This window comes from Brachyistius frenatus, unplaced genomic scaffold (genome assembly GCF_029030835.1).
Source record: "Brachyistius frenatus isolate BFR_SWC_R1_liver_20210118 unplaced genomic scaffold, ASM2903083v1 Contig_27, whole genome shotgun sequence".
Taxonomy (NCBI): Eukaryota; Metazoa; Chordata; class Actinopteri; family Embiotocidae; genus Brachyistius; species Brachyistius frenatus.
In genome coordinates, this window is record NW_027210626.1 from 1319375 (window position 1) to 1333772 (window position 14398).

Sequence of the window (14398 nt, forward strand, 5' to 3'; positions counted from 1 at the left end):
GCTGGGTGCATATCTACTCATGGCTGGCGGAAATCATTTTGTAGTGCGGTCAAAGAGGGCATCTGCCATCCAACCACCAGACTCTCCTTTTCTCTGCAGGAGGGTACACACAACAGTTTAAGAGACTACGGGGTTTCCTCCTCATGGCTGCCTTCAGCATTTAGGCTGCTTATGGATTTTTAAATACAAGAGTGAAGCACCCGTAGCTGAAAGTAAGAAGGTTTAAAAATTTTAAGCTTAAACTTGTACTTTCTCTGTGAGTTAGGGGAGATGCTCGGCTGTTTTAAATCCTCTAGGCATTTATGGGGAAAATAGTGATGTGATGTTACTTTAAAAAAAAAAAAAAAAAAAAAAAAAGTGACTACACTACAGCATCAGCTGCAGCCTGCGATTATCATTCAGTAATCAGCAGGTAATATTTCGATGAGATCAAGTTTTTCAACCTAAATTTATGTTGTAAAGATTCATAGAAGAAAGTGGGTTAAACTCTATTCCACAGGTGAAGACACATTAACTGGATTTTGCTATGGATCCTCCGCATTACATTCCTGCTTAAAGATCCTAAACACCCTAACAAATCAACATGTCCTTGGTGTGTCCTTCACATTTCACTTTAGAACGTGTTAAAATTGTTGATTATCCTGTTTCAGGGGTTGCTGGAGAGGACACCAAATAGTCTGAACCAAGATGAAAAATGGCAATTATATCTCACATGTTTAGCAGTTTAATGGGCCATGTGACAGCAATGTAAGTATTGGGGTCCAACGTGCCTGCAATATTGAGAAGTCATTCATTAAGCGTGGCCAGTATGCAGATTGTGTGTGTGTGTGTGTGTGTGTGTGTGTGTGTGTGTGTGTGTGTGTGTGTGTGTGTGTGTGTGTGTGTGTGTGTGTGTGTGTGTGTGTGTGTGTGTGTGTGTGTGTGTGTGTGTGTGTGTGTGTGTGTGTGTGTAAAAGCAAATATCTTCCAAAACTAAGATTGGACATAGCACGGTGGAACAGGCTCACAGATGTCAAGGGGAATAAAAATGCGCTATGCGTAAAAGCATTAGCGGGGGATTCATGATAAGGACGCAAAAACATGGCACAAAACAGATTAGGAAAAAGACGCACAGGAGCCAATGGCGATAATCCTGTTATCTCGTTGGACGTAAAATGCCAATGTGAAGCATCCTCAGAGACCAATATGAACTGAACATGAACTAATGCTGCAGATATACGGAACGAGGAGAGGTGGGCAAACAATGTTGGCAACCTTCGGTAAACATTGTTGTTCTTGACCTTAAGAGACATCCACGCCGTTTACCGCAATGTCACCGGCGGTCTCCGTACTCCGTTCATTGAGAGCCCACACACGCGCGCCCGCGCCGTCTTCTGTTTGACACCAGTTCGATTTCCCTCTCATGACATTGTTTCACCTTTGAGAATTCCCTATCAGTAATAACACCGGGTCGCTCTAATAGCCTACATCAGGCGTCATTGATAGATGATCTCTGTCAAGTTGAAGAGAGGAGAATTTGGTGCGTTATTCATTCAGGGTTTGGGATACTGGGTGCCAATGGAGACGCACACCAGTCATCACCTTTTAACCAGAGCGCATTTAACATTTACGCACGACAGGAATGCGCGCGTGTATACACACACACACACACACACACACACACACACACACACACACACACACACACACACACACACACACACACACACACACACACACACACACACACACACACACACAAACATCCACGGACAACCCCAAAATACGCCCACGCAACTAGAAAGATAAGACAGAAAGGAAGACAAGTAGACTTACAGGATGACCCTGGGCTCTGCGGGCTCCTCTGTGCGCCCCATTGAGATATTCCCGTTACTCCCGTTTTAACGGAATCCTCAAATGCCGTGGTCGCAGTCCACGTCTCTGCAAATGTACCAAAGGATCACATAGAGAATGAGGAGTATGGCAAAGATGAAGAGCGCTACTAGGATGGCCTTGGTCACCGGAGAGATGAGCGACTGCATGTCAGGAGCAGAGCCGGGCAGAGCGGCGTGGGGCTCCGCGTCTGTCCGTCCTCAGTCTGCTGCCTCTCCTGCTCTCCTCCTCTGCTCTCTGCCGTTCCGGTGGCAACTGTTGAGGACGTAGCCCGGGGCTTTGTCGTGCGCGAACACACACATTTAGAGCCCGACGCGCATGCACACGCACTCCACTCCGCGACGTGAATATATACCGGCGATCCAGGCGCGCAACGCGTGGGGGCTTCCCTTGCTACAAGCCGCACAGTAGTGGGCTGTCTTTCCCCAGTTCCACTCTCTCTCCAGCTTCCTGTCGCACATCAGAGGAGACAGGCACAGTGGAGACCGAAGTGATAACACTCACGAGTCGTTCAAAGAGGGCTGTAATAAGAAAAAAAAACACTATCAAATGTAGGTGTTTAGATAAAAACCTGCAGAGACGTTTCTAGACACAGAATGGAGAAGTCCTAAATTGCGCGCCGAGCTGCTGCGCTTGTCGGCAAACAGGTTGATTAGTATTCCGCACGGCGTCGTATTCCCTATGTGTGTGTGTGTATAGCCGATGTGTGCGTGATGGCTGGGCATGGCAGGCTATCATTTTATCACATCCCATGTTGGCGTGTCAGTTGAAGGATTAATAGAAAGGCTAATCTAGATGATTATTACTTTAAAACCGTATCCACTTGATGCGCGCTTTATTACGACTTTTTATGATTCTTATATAATCATAATTAGAGGGTTGGCAGCTTTACGCCTAGGTATCCTTTCAGAAAGAGCTTATTCGATAATGAAGAGCAAATGGTCTAAAAAATGTCCTACAACTCCTGTCAAGTGATGGTGATATCGCAGCTCTGTGAAGGCGATGAGAACGGTCGAAATCTAATTGAAAAGGCTAGAATATATTTTTGAAATCATAAATATCAGACATGCAGTGGCACTTTTGTAACCCACGTGGTCGCAATCACCAGGTCAAATCAGGAAATCAGCACTGATTTGGCTGTTTGGCAATTAAATGAGCAGCCTAAACTACTCCATTCACAAAAAAAACAAACACCCCATCATATCCAGTAGACATAACCGCACGAAGCACATTTTCCATTTAGCTTACAACCCACTAACAGGGTCACGCCTTTCCCCGCGTAGATACACTAATCATATTTAGACTGACAGAACACATAACCTGTGCTTCAACCGTGAGAATATTTTCTTGTTTTTTTTTCAGAACGTTTAAAAAAAATATATATATATATATTAGAACAAAGACCAGAGATGACTGCCAAACAAATGTGCAATCACGACATTATCAGTGAAGATCATTTGGAGTTGTAGAAGTAGGTCGCCACAGGAGCGTAATCAGCAGCGTGACGAGGAGCGCGCAGCGCGCAGCGCCACTTACATGCGTTGACCACTAGATGGCGACAGACACGAGCTCCGCTGCCTCCTTGAAATGTGATGGTGTATTTGAATATTCCGCACACCGTCGCTGCACTGTAGTCTTGCATAACAATCATGACGGCCAAACGGGTTTAAGACGCGCAGGTAAGAAGAAACAACGCGGCTTTAGTCGTTGACACATCACGCGTGCGCCACCGGGACGTATTGTTGTTGTTTTCGTCGTAGTGGCGAGCTAGCTCGTTAGCAAACGTTAGCTTCGGTAGCAGGCGGCTGAGGAAGCTGGAGGCGCTAGCGCCAACTAGCCCTGCTGAGTTTGGATGAAACGTGCGGGGTTGTTTTTTTTTGTTGTTGTTGTTTTTTTACGCCACGCGGCGTGTGTCGTGTTGAGAGCTGGAGTTTATTTGTTGAACACGGACACACACGGACTGGACACAGAGAGACCGCTCAATGTTTGCAAAGCGAGTTGCTAGCCTGCTTAGCTAACTAGCTTCGAGCAGGCCGCGAAAGGTTTGTTCGTCAAGTCGGCGCAAGTAAAAAAAAAAAAAAAAAAAAAAAAGAGTCACTTCCGGGGTTTCCCTTTCAAAGTAAAAGAGTTCAGCTCAGCGTTTGTCACCGGCTGAGATCTACTTCGCCGATGTTTGTGTTTTAGCGAGCACGTGTTTCGAGGGTCGCAGCGTGTTGATCACGAGTGTGAATGTTTTAGCGTTTGTCCCCATTTTTCTTTTTTTTTTCTTTTACTTTGAAGTCAGCTGCGAGTCTCTTCCTGCCCCCTTTTTTTTGTGTTGGTTTTTTTCCTTCAACACTTGTTTTAAATGCAGGTTTTGACAAACGCGGCTAGCTCGCGTGCTAAGCAAGCGACTCCCCACCACTTAACCCTGAAGTGACACAAGTGAGTGTGTTTACAAACGGGACGATGTGCGGGGTTTGTTTTTGTTTTTTTTAAACCGTGTTAGATATTTACCCCCCTCCTCTCCCCCCCCTCTGCTGTCTCCCGGGTCAGTCCCGGGTCAGTCTGTGTTAGCTACAGTGTTCAAACTCGTGAACCAAGGCTGCTACGCTGAGTTAGCTTCATCGCGTTGAGCTCCAGTGATCGCTCAACGTTACTTATCTGGCTGAAGAGGACTTTTTACATCCAGATCACTCAAGTAAAGGCAACACGGGTGCAATATTTCGGTTGAAATGTGCAACACTCGCTGCTTTTGTAACTTTACTCTGCGATAGTGAAAATATCCTGCGTGACAATATCACCCGTTTCTGAAACTAATATGCTTTTACAGCCTGGTTTTAAATAGTAGGTTCAGAGGGGGAAAAAAAACAAAACAAAAAAAATATCTCAAGTTTCCTGAGTTCGCCGGTGTTGCTTGCGATTCCCTTTTCACTTTGCACAGTCCCATTTTGTAAGATAAGATGACAGAAACAACAGCTGATCCAGTTACAAATGTTGACACTTTACTCTGATGAGCTATTGTTTGGGCCATAAGTGTTGATCATAATGTCTGAACAGCTTTGGTAAGCTAAGGAAAGTCATGTCTAAGAGCTTAGGTAATTCAATGCGAACAATTAGTATAATACATAATTATAACAACAACAAAAAAAACCCAGAAAGTGTGTTAAAACCCACCTTAAATGATTGTGGAAGGTCTTTCCAGCCAGATCAGAGCCGGTTTTGTTGACATTTTTTTTGCCAGGGTTCAGTACCAACATGGGTATCCATTTCTTAAGGCTTAGTGGTGCAAGGTATTGAAATCAATTAAAAAAAAAATATAAAGTAATCGTCACAATTTGAACAAGAACATCAATTTATGGCTTATAGGAAACTCAAAAAATGTAAGTTTACCTTTCTAGTTATACGTTAGAAATCTGCACCTTCACGTGATCGACCACAGTGGACATGCTGTTGTGTTTTGGACATGTTTTATTCTTGATGTTTTTGTGGTTGTGAAGAATTTGATATCCTCCTTCCCATAATTGCTTATGGAATGAGTTTGTTTGACATTTGGCTTGGTTACACTGTCCAGTTGTCTCTCCGTTCCCTTGTTATTTCAGACTAGAGCTACTCTATGTAAGATGAACACTGAGGACAAGTTGGACGGTTTGCTGCTGAAGTGCAGCAGCGGAGGAATAGACGGAGGAGGGCGAGTCGGCCTGGGAAGCGGAGGAGGAGGACTCGTGGTGATGACCCTCGGGGAACGGTCGCTGGCGAACCACCCTCTGTTGGCGGAGGACGATGATGACGAGGATGACGACGAGGACTTGACGGGGAGCTCGCTGGTTACTCACGACCTGGTGCCCCCAGAGCAGCTGATGATGCAGGAGGAGATGACAAAGAATGGTGGAGCAGGACAAGAGGCGGGAGGAGGCGAGGTGGGAGTGCATTTCCCCCTAAAACTCACCAATAAGTTGCCCTGCTTGCTTCATATGCCAGTGAGTTCATGCTGATTAAGTAGTGGTTCAGGTTATGATACTGTATTTAAAATGTCCACTCGAAGCAATGTCTGTCAAAGGCTGTGATCAACTATTGGCACTCTTGTCCCGAATAACAACCGTTGACGGTTATAAACTGCCTTAAAGTAAGTTTGCAAAATATTTATAAAATAATGTGAAAGAAGCTTTAAGTAACATTGACTAAATATTTTTCAAAAGATATTCAGTATCTGCGGATACAGAGTGCCGATAAGATACTTGTAATTTCCTAGATAATACAGGTGAACAGTGCCATTCAAGTTCAATAAAAAATAAAATGCAGGTACATAATGCATTAAGAAAAAATGTGCCTGCATCCAAGCTTTTCCTTCATGTTTTTAATTTGTTATCTTTTTACAAAATAACCAAGTAAACAAAAGTAATTTTTACCACAGTTCACACTTATTGAGGTTAACAAAATAACCAAGTAAAACAACAAAAATGTGTCTTTATAATTAGCTCTTATTAATTTGACTTCGTGCTGCATATAAGAAGAAGTAAGAACATACTGCAAATGACTATTATAATCACAATTCCACTTTGTTTTGGTGAAATAGTTAAACTTTTACATTCACAGTCACAACAAATTAAAATCACAATTTCACTTGTTCCACTGTATTTAGTTGAGTGTTTAGTTTTTAGGTTCTGTATCAAGTTAGTAATATTGAACGCAGCTCTGTTACTCTGCCTCGCAAAATGCAGACATTAGAAGTGGCTGTTCTGTTCCTTTCTTTTTTGTTTTCAAAATATTTCCACACCGCAAACATTTAAGCTGCATGTATGTGACATGCCAGCTACACTTACATTTTGCTAAAAATTGTGCACTCGGTTTATGACACCCGTGTGACAGCTGAGAGTAAAAAAAAAAAAAAAAAAGAATCCTGCAGGAGCCCATAAACTGGGGCAGACATCAGCCAAAATGTTCTCTTCTGCTCCACTAAAGTATAAAGATAATGCAAATGAGAACTTTAAAAGGCTAATTTCTATTCCCAGTATAAACATTGAGGATAATCTGAACTAATCCACAGGATCAGGCTTCATCCCATTTAGGAACTTTAAGAACTTGAATCCTATTTTCATTTTTTTCCGTCCGTAATTGTTACAGATATTTTATTTACTGAATCTTGGAAAGTGCCTGCATAAATTTTAAAAAGTCAATTGGAGGATCTGCAAACACTGTCTCCAGCCAGCTGGCAGTTGCCGTGTTTCAGCTTTTCCTCATTTTTCAAGTACCTGAGGCTTCCCTGCAGCCTGCCAGGTGCCCTTACATTGGTTGATTATCCTCTGCTTGCCCAGTTGCACCTGCCTGACCTGGATAAACCGTTGGCCGGCCGGGTGGCCCTCAAAGTAGGTCATGTGCCATATTAAATGTCTTGACTATCTATGGTGCTACTTTTACAGTTGAGCATCAAGCAGGAACTGAAGCTGTCTGAGACAGCGGCCCATATAAAGAAGGACAAAAAAGCAATTAAGGATCTGATGGTGTGTCCAAAGAAGAAAAAAAGGAAGCAGCGCTCACCAGCAAAGGTGCAAGTCCAATTTATCTCGGCAATCTTTGTTTTCTTAAAAGGCCTGCGAGTCTTTCAGAGTGACTCGTGAAAATGAAGCTAATACTTTGTTCTTTTTACTGGTGTAGATTCTCAGCATTAATGACGATGGATCGTTGGGCACACCAAACCCCAAGTGTCACGTCTGTGTGCACTGTAATGCTGCATTCAGGACAAACTACCATCTACAGAGGCACGTCTTCATTCACACTGGTATGAATCCCTCATGTTTTGAAATACTATTATATGAGATTGTTTCTTTGAAATTTACAGTGGAGTATCTTTCAGTATCTGTATTGTTATTTAAATACCGATTTTTATTTTTGCTTTTCCAAACTCTAGGTGAGAAGCCATTTCAGTGCAGCCAGTGTGACATGCGCTTTATTCAGAAATATCTTCTCCAGAGACACGAGAAGATCCACACTGGTGGGTCAAGAATCAATGCAACCGGTATTCACAAGGATTTTGTTTGTCTTTTTGGTCCTAAGTGAGTAATTGTTTAATTTTTTTTCCTTGTCTTTTTTCCTCAGGTGAAAAGCCGTTTCGCTGTGATGAGTGCGGGATGAGGTTCATCCAGAAGTATCACATGGAGAGACACAAGAGGACTCACAGTGGAGAGAAGCCCTACCAATGTGACTACTGTCACCAGGTATGCTGCTCACGTTTGCTTGATAATTTGTGCAAACAAAACAGTTGAATTTGGTCATAGATCAGTTGTTGAGAGCGTATTCAAACCTGTTCAATTCATTTGATCTGGACTGAGGAGACAAAATCATACATGGTTGCATTTTAGCTCTGGAACATTTTATATTCACGCTGACTTTATACAACCAAATTATGTCAGTATGACAGGAAGTCATACGGACTGACAGTTAAATCACTGTTGTGGCGGAGTCATCCTGTATCATCAGGACGCACGTGGGGAAATCAAATCTCAGCGACCGACCGACTGACGTTCTTCACTTTGATGGTTCTTATGTGCGTATTTATGTACACTGGTGGCATAAAGAGCCCCAAGAACAGAAACAGGATGAAAAGGAGACTCTCGTTGTACAGAAATCTACTGGGATGATTACTGTGGAAATGGGGTTGTAATTGATGTAATATACAGAAGATACAAAGATATTTACTTTGTTTATACAGATGAGATCACTTACTGAGCACTTCACCAACACCAGAAGAATGCATTGTTAACTCCGAACTACACCAGAATTTGCTTGAAAATGGGCCAAGACCATATTTTCAAAGAGTCTCGGCCCGCTTGTCTGGTCTGTTCAGTCGTCACCTTTGTCCTCTGACCAAATGGACTGAGTTTGTTTGAACCGGAACAAACACATTTGGTGTGAAGCCACCGTAAGACGGCGCTGATTAATGCTCATGTCTTTATATTTGTAGAACTCACAGATCGGACATTGATAGTGAACAGGGAAGCTTAAGACGATTAACTTAAATACTGACCAATGTCAAAGTAGTTAAGATAATGTTTACATCGACTGCAATAAAGAAAAGAGTCAGTTATAAAACAAGGCTGAAGTCATCCAGTGGCTGCTGCATCACTACTATCACGATAAGTATGTCATTTCTATGAAAACATCTCAGTAATATTGAAAGAATTGAATAAATGGAAAGCAGAACGTGTTTGACTTGAACTGCCCTCCTAAATGTTCTCTACTGTACCGTGTCTGTTTCCTGCAGCAGTAAGATGTATGTATTGTGTCCTTTGTCCACAGTACTTCTCCAGAACAGACCGGGTTTTAAAGCACAGACGAATGTGTCACGAGAACAGGGAGAGGAAGACTAACAAGTCTGCTGGTAAAGTCGGACCTCTGCGTGAAGCAGATTCTTTAGGGCCCCCCTTTCTTGCCAAAGAGTGTTCACTGCCCAAGAAAAAGCGCCAAAAGTGTGCAGAGAAGAGTTCAGGCGCTCCCACGACTGCCCAGACGGAGGGGCACACTTTTGCTGTCGTAGAAACGGAAGAGAAAGAGGAGCAGAGACCGAATAAAATCGAACGTCTATCTCTCTATGCTGTGTCCTCCAAAGTCAAACATGAGTATGTTATCGCTGACTACTCTGTGGACCTTCCTGAAGAAACGGGTAACCAACACCGGGAGGAAGAGGAGTCACCCGAAGAGACGACGCCTCCTAAACTAGTCCTGAAGAAAGTCCCCAAGAGGAGTCTTAAACAGTCCAGTGAGCCAACTCCTCCCATCTTGTCCACTCTGTCCTCCTTTGAGGAGAACAGTAAGGTCACGCAGTACACCTTTGAAATCGTGGACAAGCAGGGCCTTCTAGACGTAGAAGGCAACACTGAACTCGAGACAGTCGAGACTCTTCAAGGAGGGCCAACAAAACCAGCAGCCAGCAGCACAAACTACGACGACGCCATGCAATTTCTCAAGAAGAAACGTTACCTTCAAGCCGCCATGGCCAACAACAGTCGGGATTATGGCCTGAACACGAGCAGCATTTCCTCCCAGCCGCCTGTTACACAAACTGTGGTGTCTGCCGTCATTGACGAGACTGTTCCTGCCACCATTCTGGAGCCCCAGCCAATCAACGCAGAGATTAAGACGAGTCACGACAAGAATGTTTTGCCTGACGAGGTTCTTCAGACACTGTTGGACCATTACTCCAACAAAGCTAACGGGCAAGCTGACATTTCTTTTAGCGTGGCCGACACAGAGGTTACCTCAAGTATATCTATTAATTCCTCCGATGTTTCAGACAGCAGCCCCGTGGAGAGCCTCGGAGCGTCGAGTGCACAGGTTCAGCCACCTACTGAGAAAGTGAGTCTCCTGCAAGAATACTCCAAATTTCTCCAGCAAGCTCTGGAGAGGACGAGTCAGAACGACAGCTACCTGACCAGCCAGAGCCTTAGCTTGGTCTCCGAAAACCCCACATTAGCTGGACAGCCTCTGTTTTCCACAGAGAAACAGTTTCCTTCCCCCAGCAGGTTCAAATCAGGGATGAGCTCTCCGCTAAGGTCCACTTTAGAGAAACCTCACTTCGGATTGCTGGTTGGGGACTCCCAGCACTCGTTTTCCTTTTCAGGTGATGAAACCACCCCTCCCTCTGCAGTGTCCCCAGCTGAGGAGGACTTCCTGGAGCAGGTCTCACCCTCCAAAAAGACGGACTCCTCGCAAGGGTTACTGCAAACTTTTCAAATAAGCTCCTTTGATCAGAACTTTAAATCTCATTTCCAGACATCGAGATCTGCATCCTCGTCACAGTTCACCGTTGCCAACGGACAAGTAAGTGTTCGAGGACACAGCACAGACTTCTCAGAGTTCCCTTTAGTTAGAGTCACTGAGACCAGGTCTCAACTGAACTCCTCCCCTGATGTTTCAACCAGCGAATCATTTGGCTGAAGGAAAAGAGGAGGGGGAATCATTTCTGTTAATAATTTCAGCGGCACTTTATCTCATCTCTCCTGTTTTGCCAAAACAAGTCCCATCACAATTACGCGCTCTTTCTTAAAGTAGTTTTTCAGAGAAGATATTCGTGTTTCTTTTGTGTGTTTTTTTTTTCTTATCACTTTAAACTAATGGAATTAATTAACAATTTATAAAATTATACTATAATTAGCATTTCCCCTCTGAAAAATATTATCCTCTCCAGAATGTACATTTAAGAGATTAAGCGACCAAAGCGTAACGCAAGAGATTAATTAATATGCTCTCATACCATCGGCACGGAGTTTATTTTTGATGTTGGTGTCAATCAGTTTGCCCTGCACACAAAAAACGATCGAGTCACTCTGTTGCTGCTTGATGCAATATTTCCACTTATTAAAATGTAGGCTGTATTTATGTATGCCTTTTTGTTCTTGCTGTAGCTACCTCCCCTCGCCGTTAATCTGATAAAACAACACAAGTTGTATTCGGCGGTAGAACCTTTTTAGTCCAGCTGTTAAATCATCCGCTGAAATGACAGTGGATAGAGCATCGTAACTCAACAACACATCCTTCACTTTACGTTGAAGTCACTTTATTCTTACCTGAAATGGGTATTTCCACGGTGTGTGTGTGTGTACCGAGTAGTACAGGAAAGATCTGACTGATTCATTTTCCATTCACAGATTGGGTCTGATTTGGTGGGTGTGATGGCCAAAAATAATATCTAAATTGTGGATGTATTCCCCCGGTGGCTGGATTTCTTGGCACTGATTTTTACAAATGTGACTCTAGTGCAAGATGGGCTGTTAAATCTAACATGTAAAAAGTTTTCGTCTCCCCCCAATAAGAGATTTGGGCCTCTTGTAGCTGCACACATGTAATGGTTGCAGGATAAATCTTCTTTTCTTTTATGTGATTTGTAGCTAAATGAATTAACAGGATTGTGCTTAGTGTTTGCACAATTTGCACATTCTTCACTACAGGGAATGTAGTATGTACCCTCACGGCTAAGGAATTTACCTAAAGGCCACTTTTTGTTAAAAATGAAATATGTGAGGCAAACCACTTATAATGAAAAACTTTGTCAGATTTGGTTTATTTGAAATTACAAATCATGCTCTTTGCTTTTGTCAGTTAAAAGGCTGCTGCTCATGTAGCTGCAGTTTTAAAGTACTTTGTTGTTCATAACACAGGTTTTGGGGGGGAACAACAATGGGATGAGGTCCCTTGTATTCACTGAAGTTGTTTTTTTGGGGTTTTTTTTTTTGAATATATTAAGAAATATACAGCACGTGGGGGAAAAAAAAAAAAGAGGTGTTTGGTTTAGCAATTTCATTCATTTTGCATCTGTGCCTTTCTGGAATTTTTTTTTTTGTTCGTATTTTTTATTTTTTTTTATTCCAGAATTTCCTTCACTCATTCCTGCATATGTATTTCTTTTTACTCAGTCCAACTCTTGCACAATAAGCTATCAACTTATTCACCCTGTAATATGTTGAAATGTGGGAGCTTTATTTAATTTTGCCTTTCATATTTAAATTTTCTTTTAAATTTTTTTTTTTTTTTTTTTTTTTTAGCAAGATATATCAACAAGTTTAACTGTCAGCCTGTTTATCCGTGGCTGGGTGGAAACGGCACGTCACCGACCGCAGCAGTACGAGTACAGATCTATGTCCGGGCTTTGTTGAAACCATGCAGTTTTAAACACGCGAGCGACGACGATCGAGGCCTCTTCTGTACTCCCTCACACTGTTGATTGTTTCCCATGTGTTCATGTGTACGTGACGTCTTAGGTGCTAATGTGTTAAACACTGTTTTAATCTGCGCCATCCAGCTTTTGGTTCTAAACCGATCTTGAGCTCCCTCTTGTTACGACTCCACTGACAATCAGGGACAGACAGCACCGCATTAAATCATCAAACACTCTATTCCTCCTCGTCAATCATTCCCTCTAGAATGTATAGAAATAACCTGCTGTAAATACCTTGTATATTTTTTATGTTCCGAGAAGTACTGTTAGATCTTTGTCGATAGAGAGAGAGCGAGAGAGAGAGAGAGACGAGGCGTGTGTGCAAGAGACACTTTTTGTCAGCGGAAGGCATGTTAATTTGTTTGCAAGCATTTATTAGATTCAGCAGTGAAACGCTCACCTCCCGACAACATGTGGCTTTCTGAGGATTGTATATATCTCACCACTGTTGTCAGAAGAGAAATTGGCACATTTACCAAAAATATTTAAAGTGGACTTTGCTGTATAAAACTGGATCATGAAAGTCCCTCACCACCAGAAAATGTTGATGACTCGACATTTTCCGGATCAAATATTTAACCTCAGCAGCTATTGAGCAGCTCGACTTAATGTCAATTCAAATAGATTTTGGGTGGAATATGACCTAAAGATAATTAGTTATGTGGGGGGGGGGGGGTATTCCACGAGCTGCCCATTTCATTGTAAGCAATCTTTAAAAGCACAGTGCAGACGCGTGATTCTGCTTTTGCAAATGGTCTCCTGTTAAATTCCTCTTAGGAGAATTTCAAATTCAGTGAAGCATTCACAATGTAAAACCGTTAGAGATTCATTAACTTCACAAGCAGTACCATTATTTCCTTTTAATTAATAATGTCAGTAACCTGGCCATAAGTGTCCTTGTATAAGCTAGAGAAAAAAAAAGAAGTTTGTTTTGTGTAAAAAGATCTGAATTCTGAATTTTTTGATAAAAACTATTTTTGAAACATGTCATTTAAGCCACTGATATGTACAGTATACCGTATGCAGTCACTCTTGCTACCCTCATTTATCTCTGCACAAGTCATGTGTGTCAAGATCATTCTAGTACAGATGGGAGTCTGAACTTTGGCATTTTCATACTCAGAATTCAGAATTTGAGGAGGAAGCCCCCCCCCCCCCCCCTCCCACACACACCTGCTTCAGTACGAGGTTGGTCTGATGTTAGACAGGTTTGTTTGCATGGTCTCTGACTTGTTGGGTCGAGTGATCTTGTTTTATGAATAATGTGCAGCTTTAATTGTAGCTGATTAATTTCAGTCAAGTAACCCATATGATTAGATTTTTTGCAATATATTATGATTTGTAAGCAATCTGATTAAATCGTTGTTTTGATTGTTGTCTGTCATGTCCTTATAAATAAAACAATTCACAGTATGTGACTTTGAATTGTTTTTGATATGCAAAGGCTGACCAGCTGCTTGTGTCATTTACTCTACATTTGATTGATTCTGAAGCAAAAAAGTAAAACAAAATACAGCGATATAGAAACATTTGGTTGAATTTGTTGTTTTCTGCTGTGTTTAGAAGAGTTCAGCAAAAAGTCAAACTGCAGGGCTGCAACAAACTATTGTCATACTTTCATAGAATTTGTGACCCTCCTTTTTCAGCCCAATTGCTCGTGGTACAGGGTGACAGCTGACTATTCCAAACCCAAAGACATCTTTAGAGAACCGTCAAGGAACGCCCCCCCCTCTCCCCGAAGGTTCTTGAAGGTTACAGTTTTTGCAACCTTGGAAAAGAAGTTCGAGGAACCTTCTCTACAGCCCAATTCAGATAAAAGATTCGCAATGAGACGAA

The 14398-nt window shown here is 42.5% G+C and overlaps 2 protein-coding genes across 3 annotated transcripts in view; one reads left to right on the forward strand and one right to left on the reverse strand.

Annotated features, from left to right (window-relative positions):
• The window catches only part of LOC138620892 (polyprenol dehydrogenase), a 44515-nt gene extending 42183 nt beyond the window's left edge, over positions 1 to 2332 (reverse strand). Inside the window, exon 1 of the mRNA XM_069698511.1 lies at positions 1816 to 2332. The gene's annotated coding sequence lies outside the window, so the exon portion shown is untranslated. The remainder of the gene's footprint in view (positions 1 to 1815) is intronic.
• Positions 2333 to 3461: 1129 nt separating this feature from the next.
• znf148 (zinc finger protein 148) lies at positions 3462 to 12847 on the forward strand. Of its 2 annotated transcripts, none has more exons than XM_069698512.1 (7): positions 3462 to 3551; positions 5454 to 5831; positions 7272 to 7397; positions 7507 to 7630; positions 7760 to 7843; positions 7948 to 8066; positions 9148 to 12847. In XM_069698512.1, exons 2-7 carry the CDS (start codon positions 5475 to 5477, stop codon positions 10783 to 10785), a joined length of 2448 nt encoding a protein of 815 aa, XP_069554613.1. In that variant the 5' UTR covers positions 3462 to 3551; positions 5454 to 5474; the 3' UTR covers positions 10786 to 12847. The 2 variants fall into 2 exon arrangements, with proteins under 2 accessions (XP_069554613.1, XP_069554614.1); XM_069698513.1 differs by having other exon boundaries at positions 5454 to 5771.
• The last annotated feature ends 1551 nt before the right edge of the window (positions 12848 to 14398 follow it).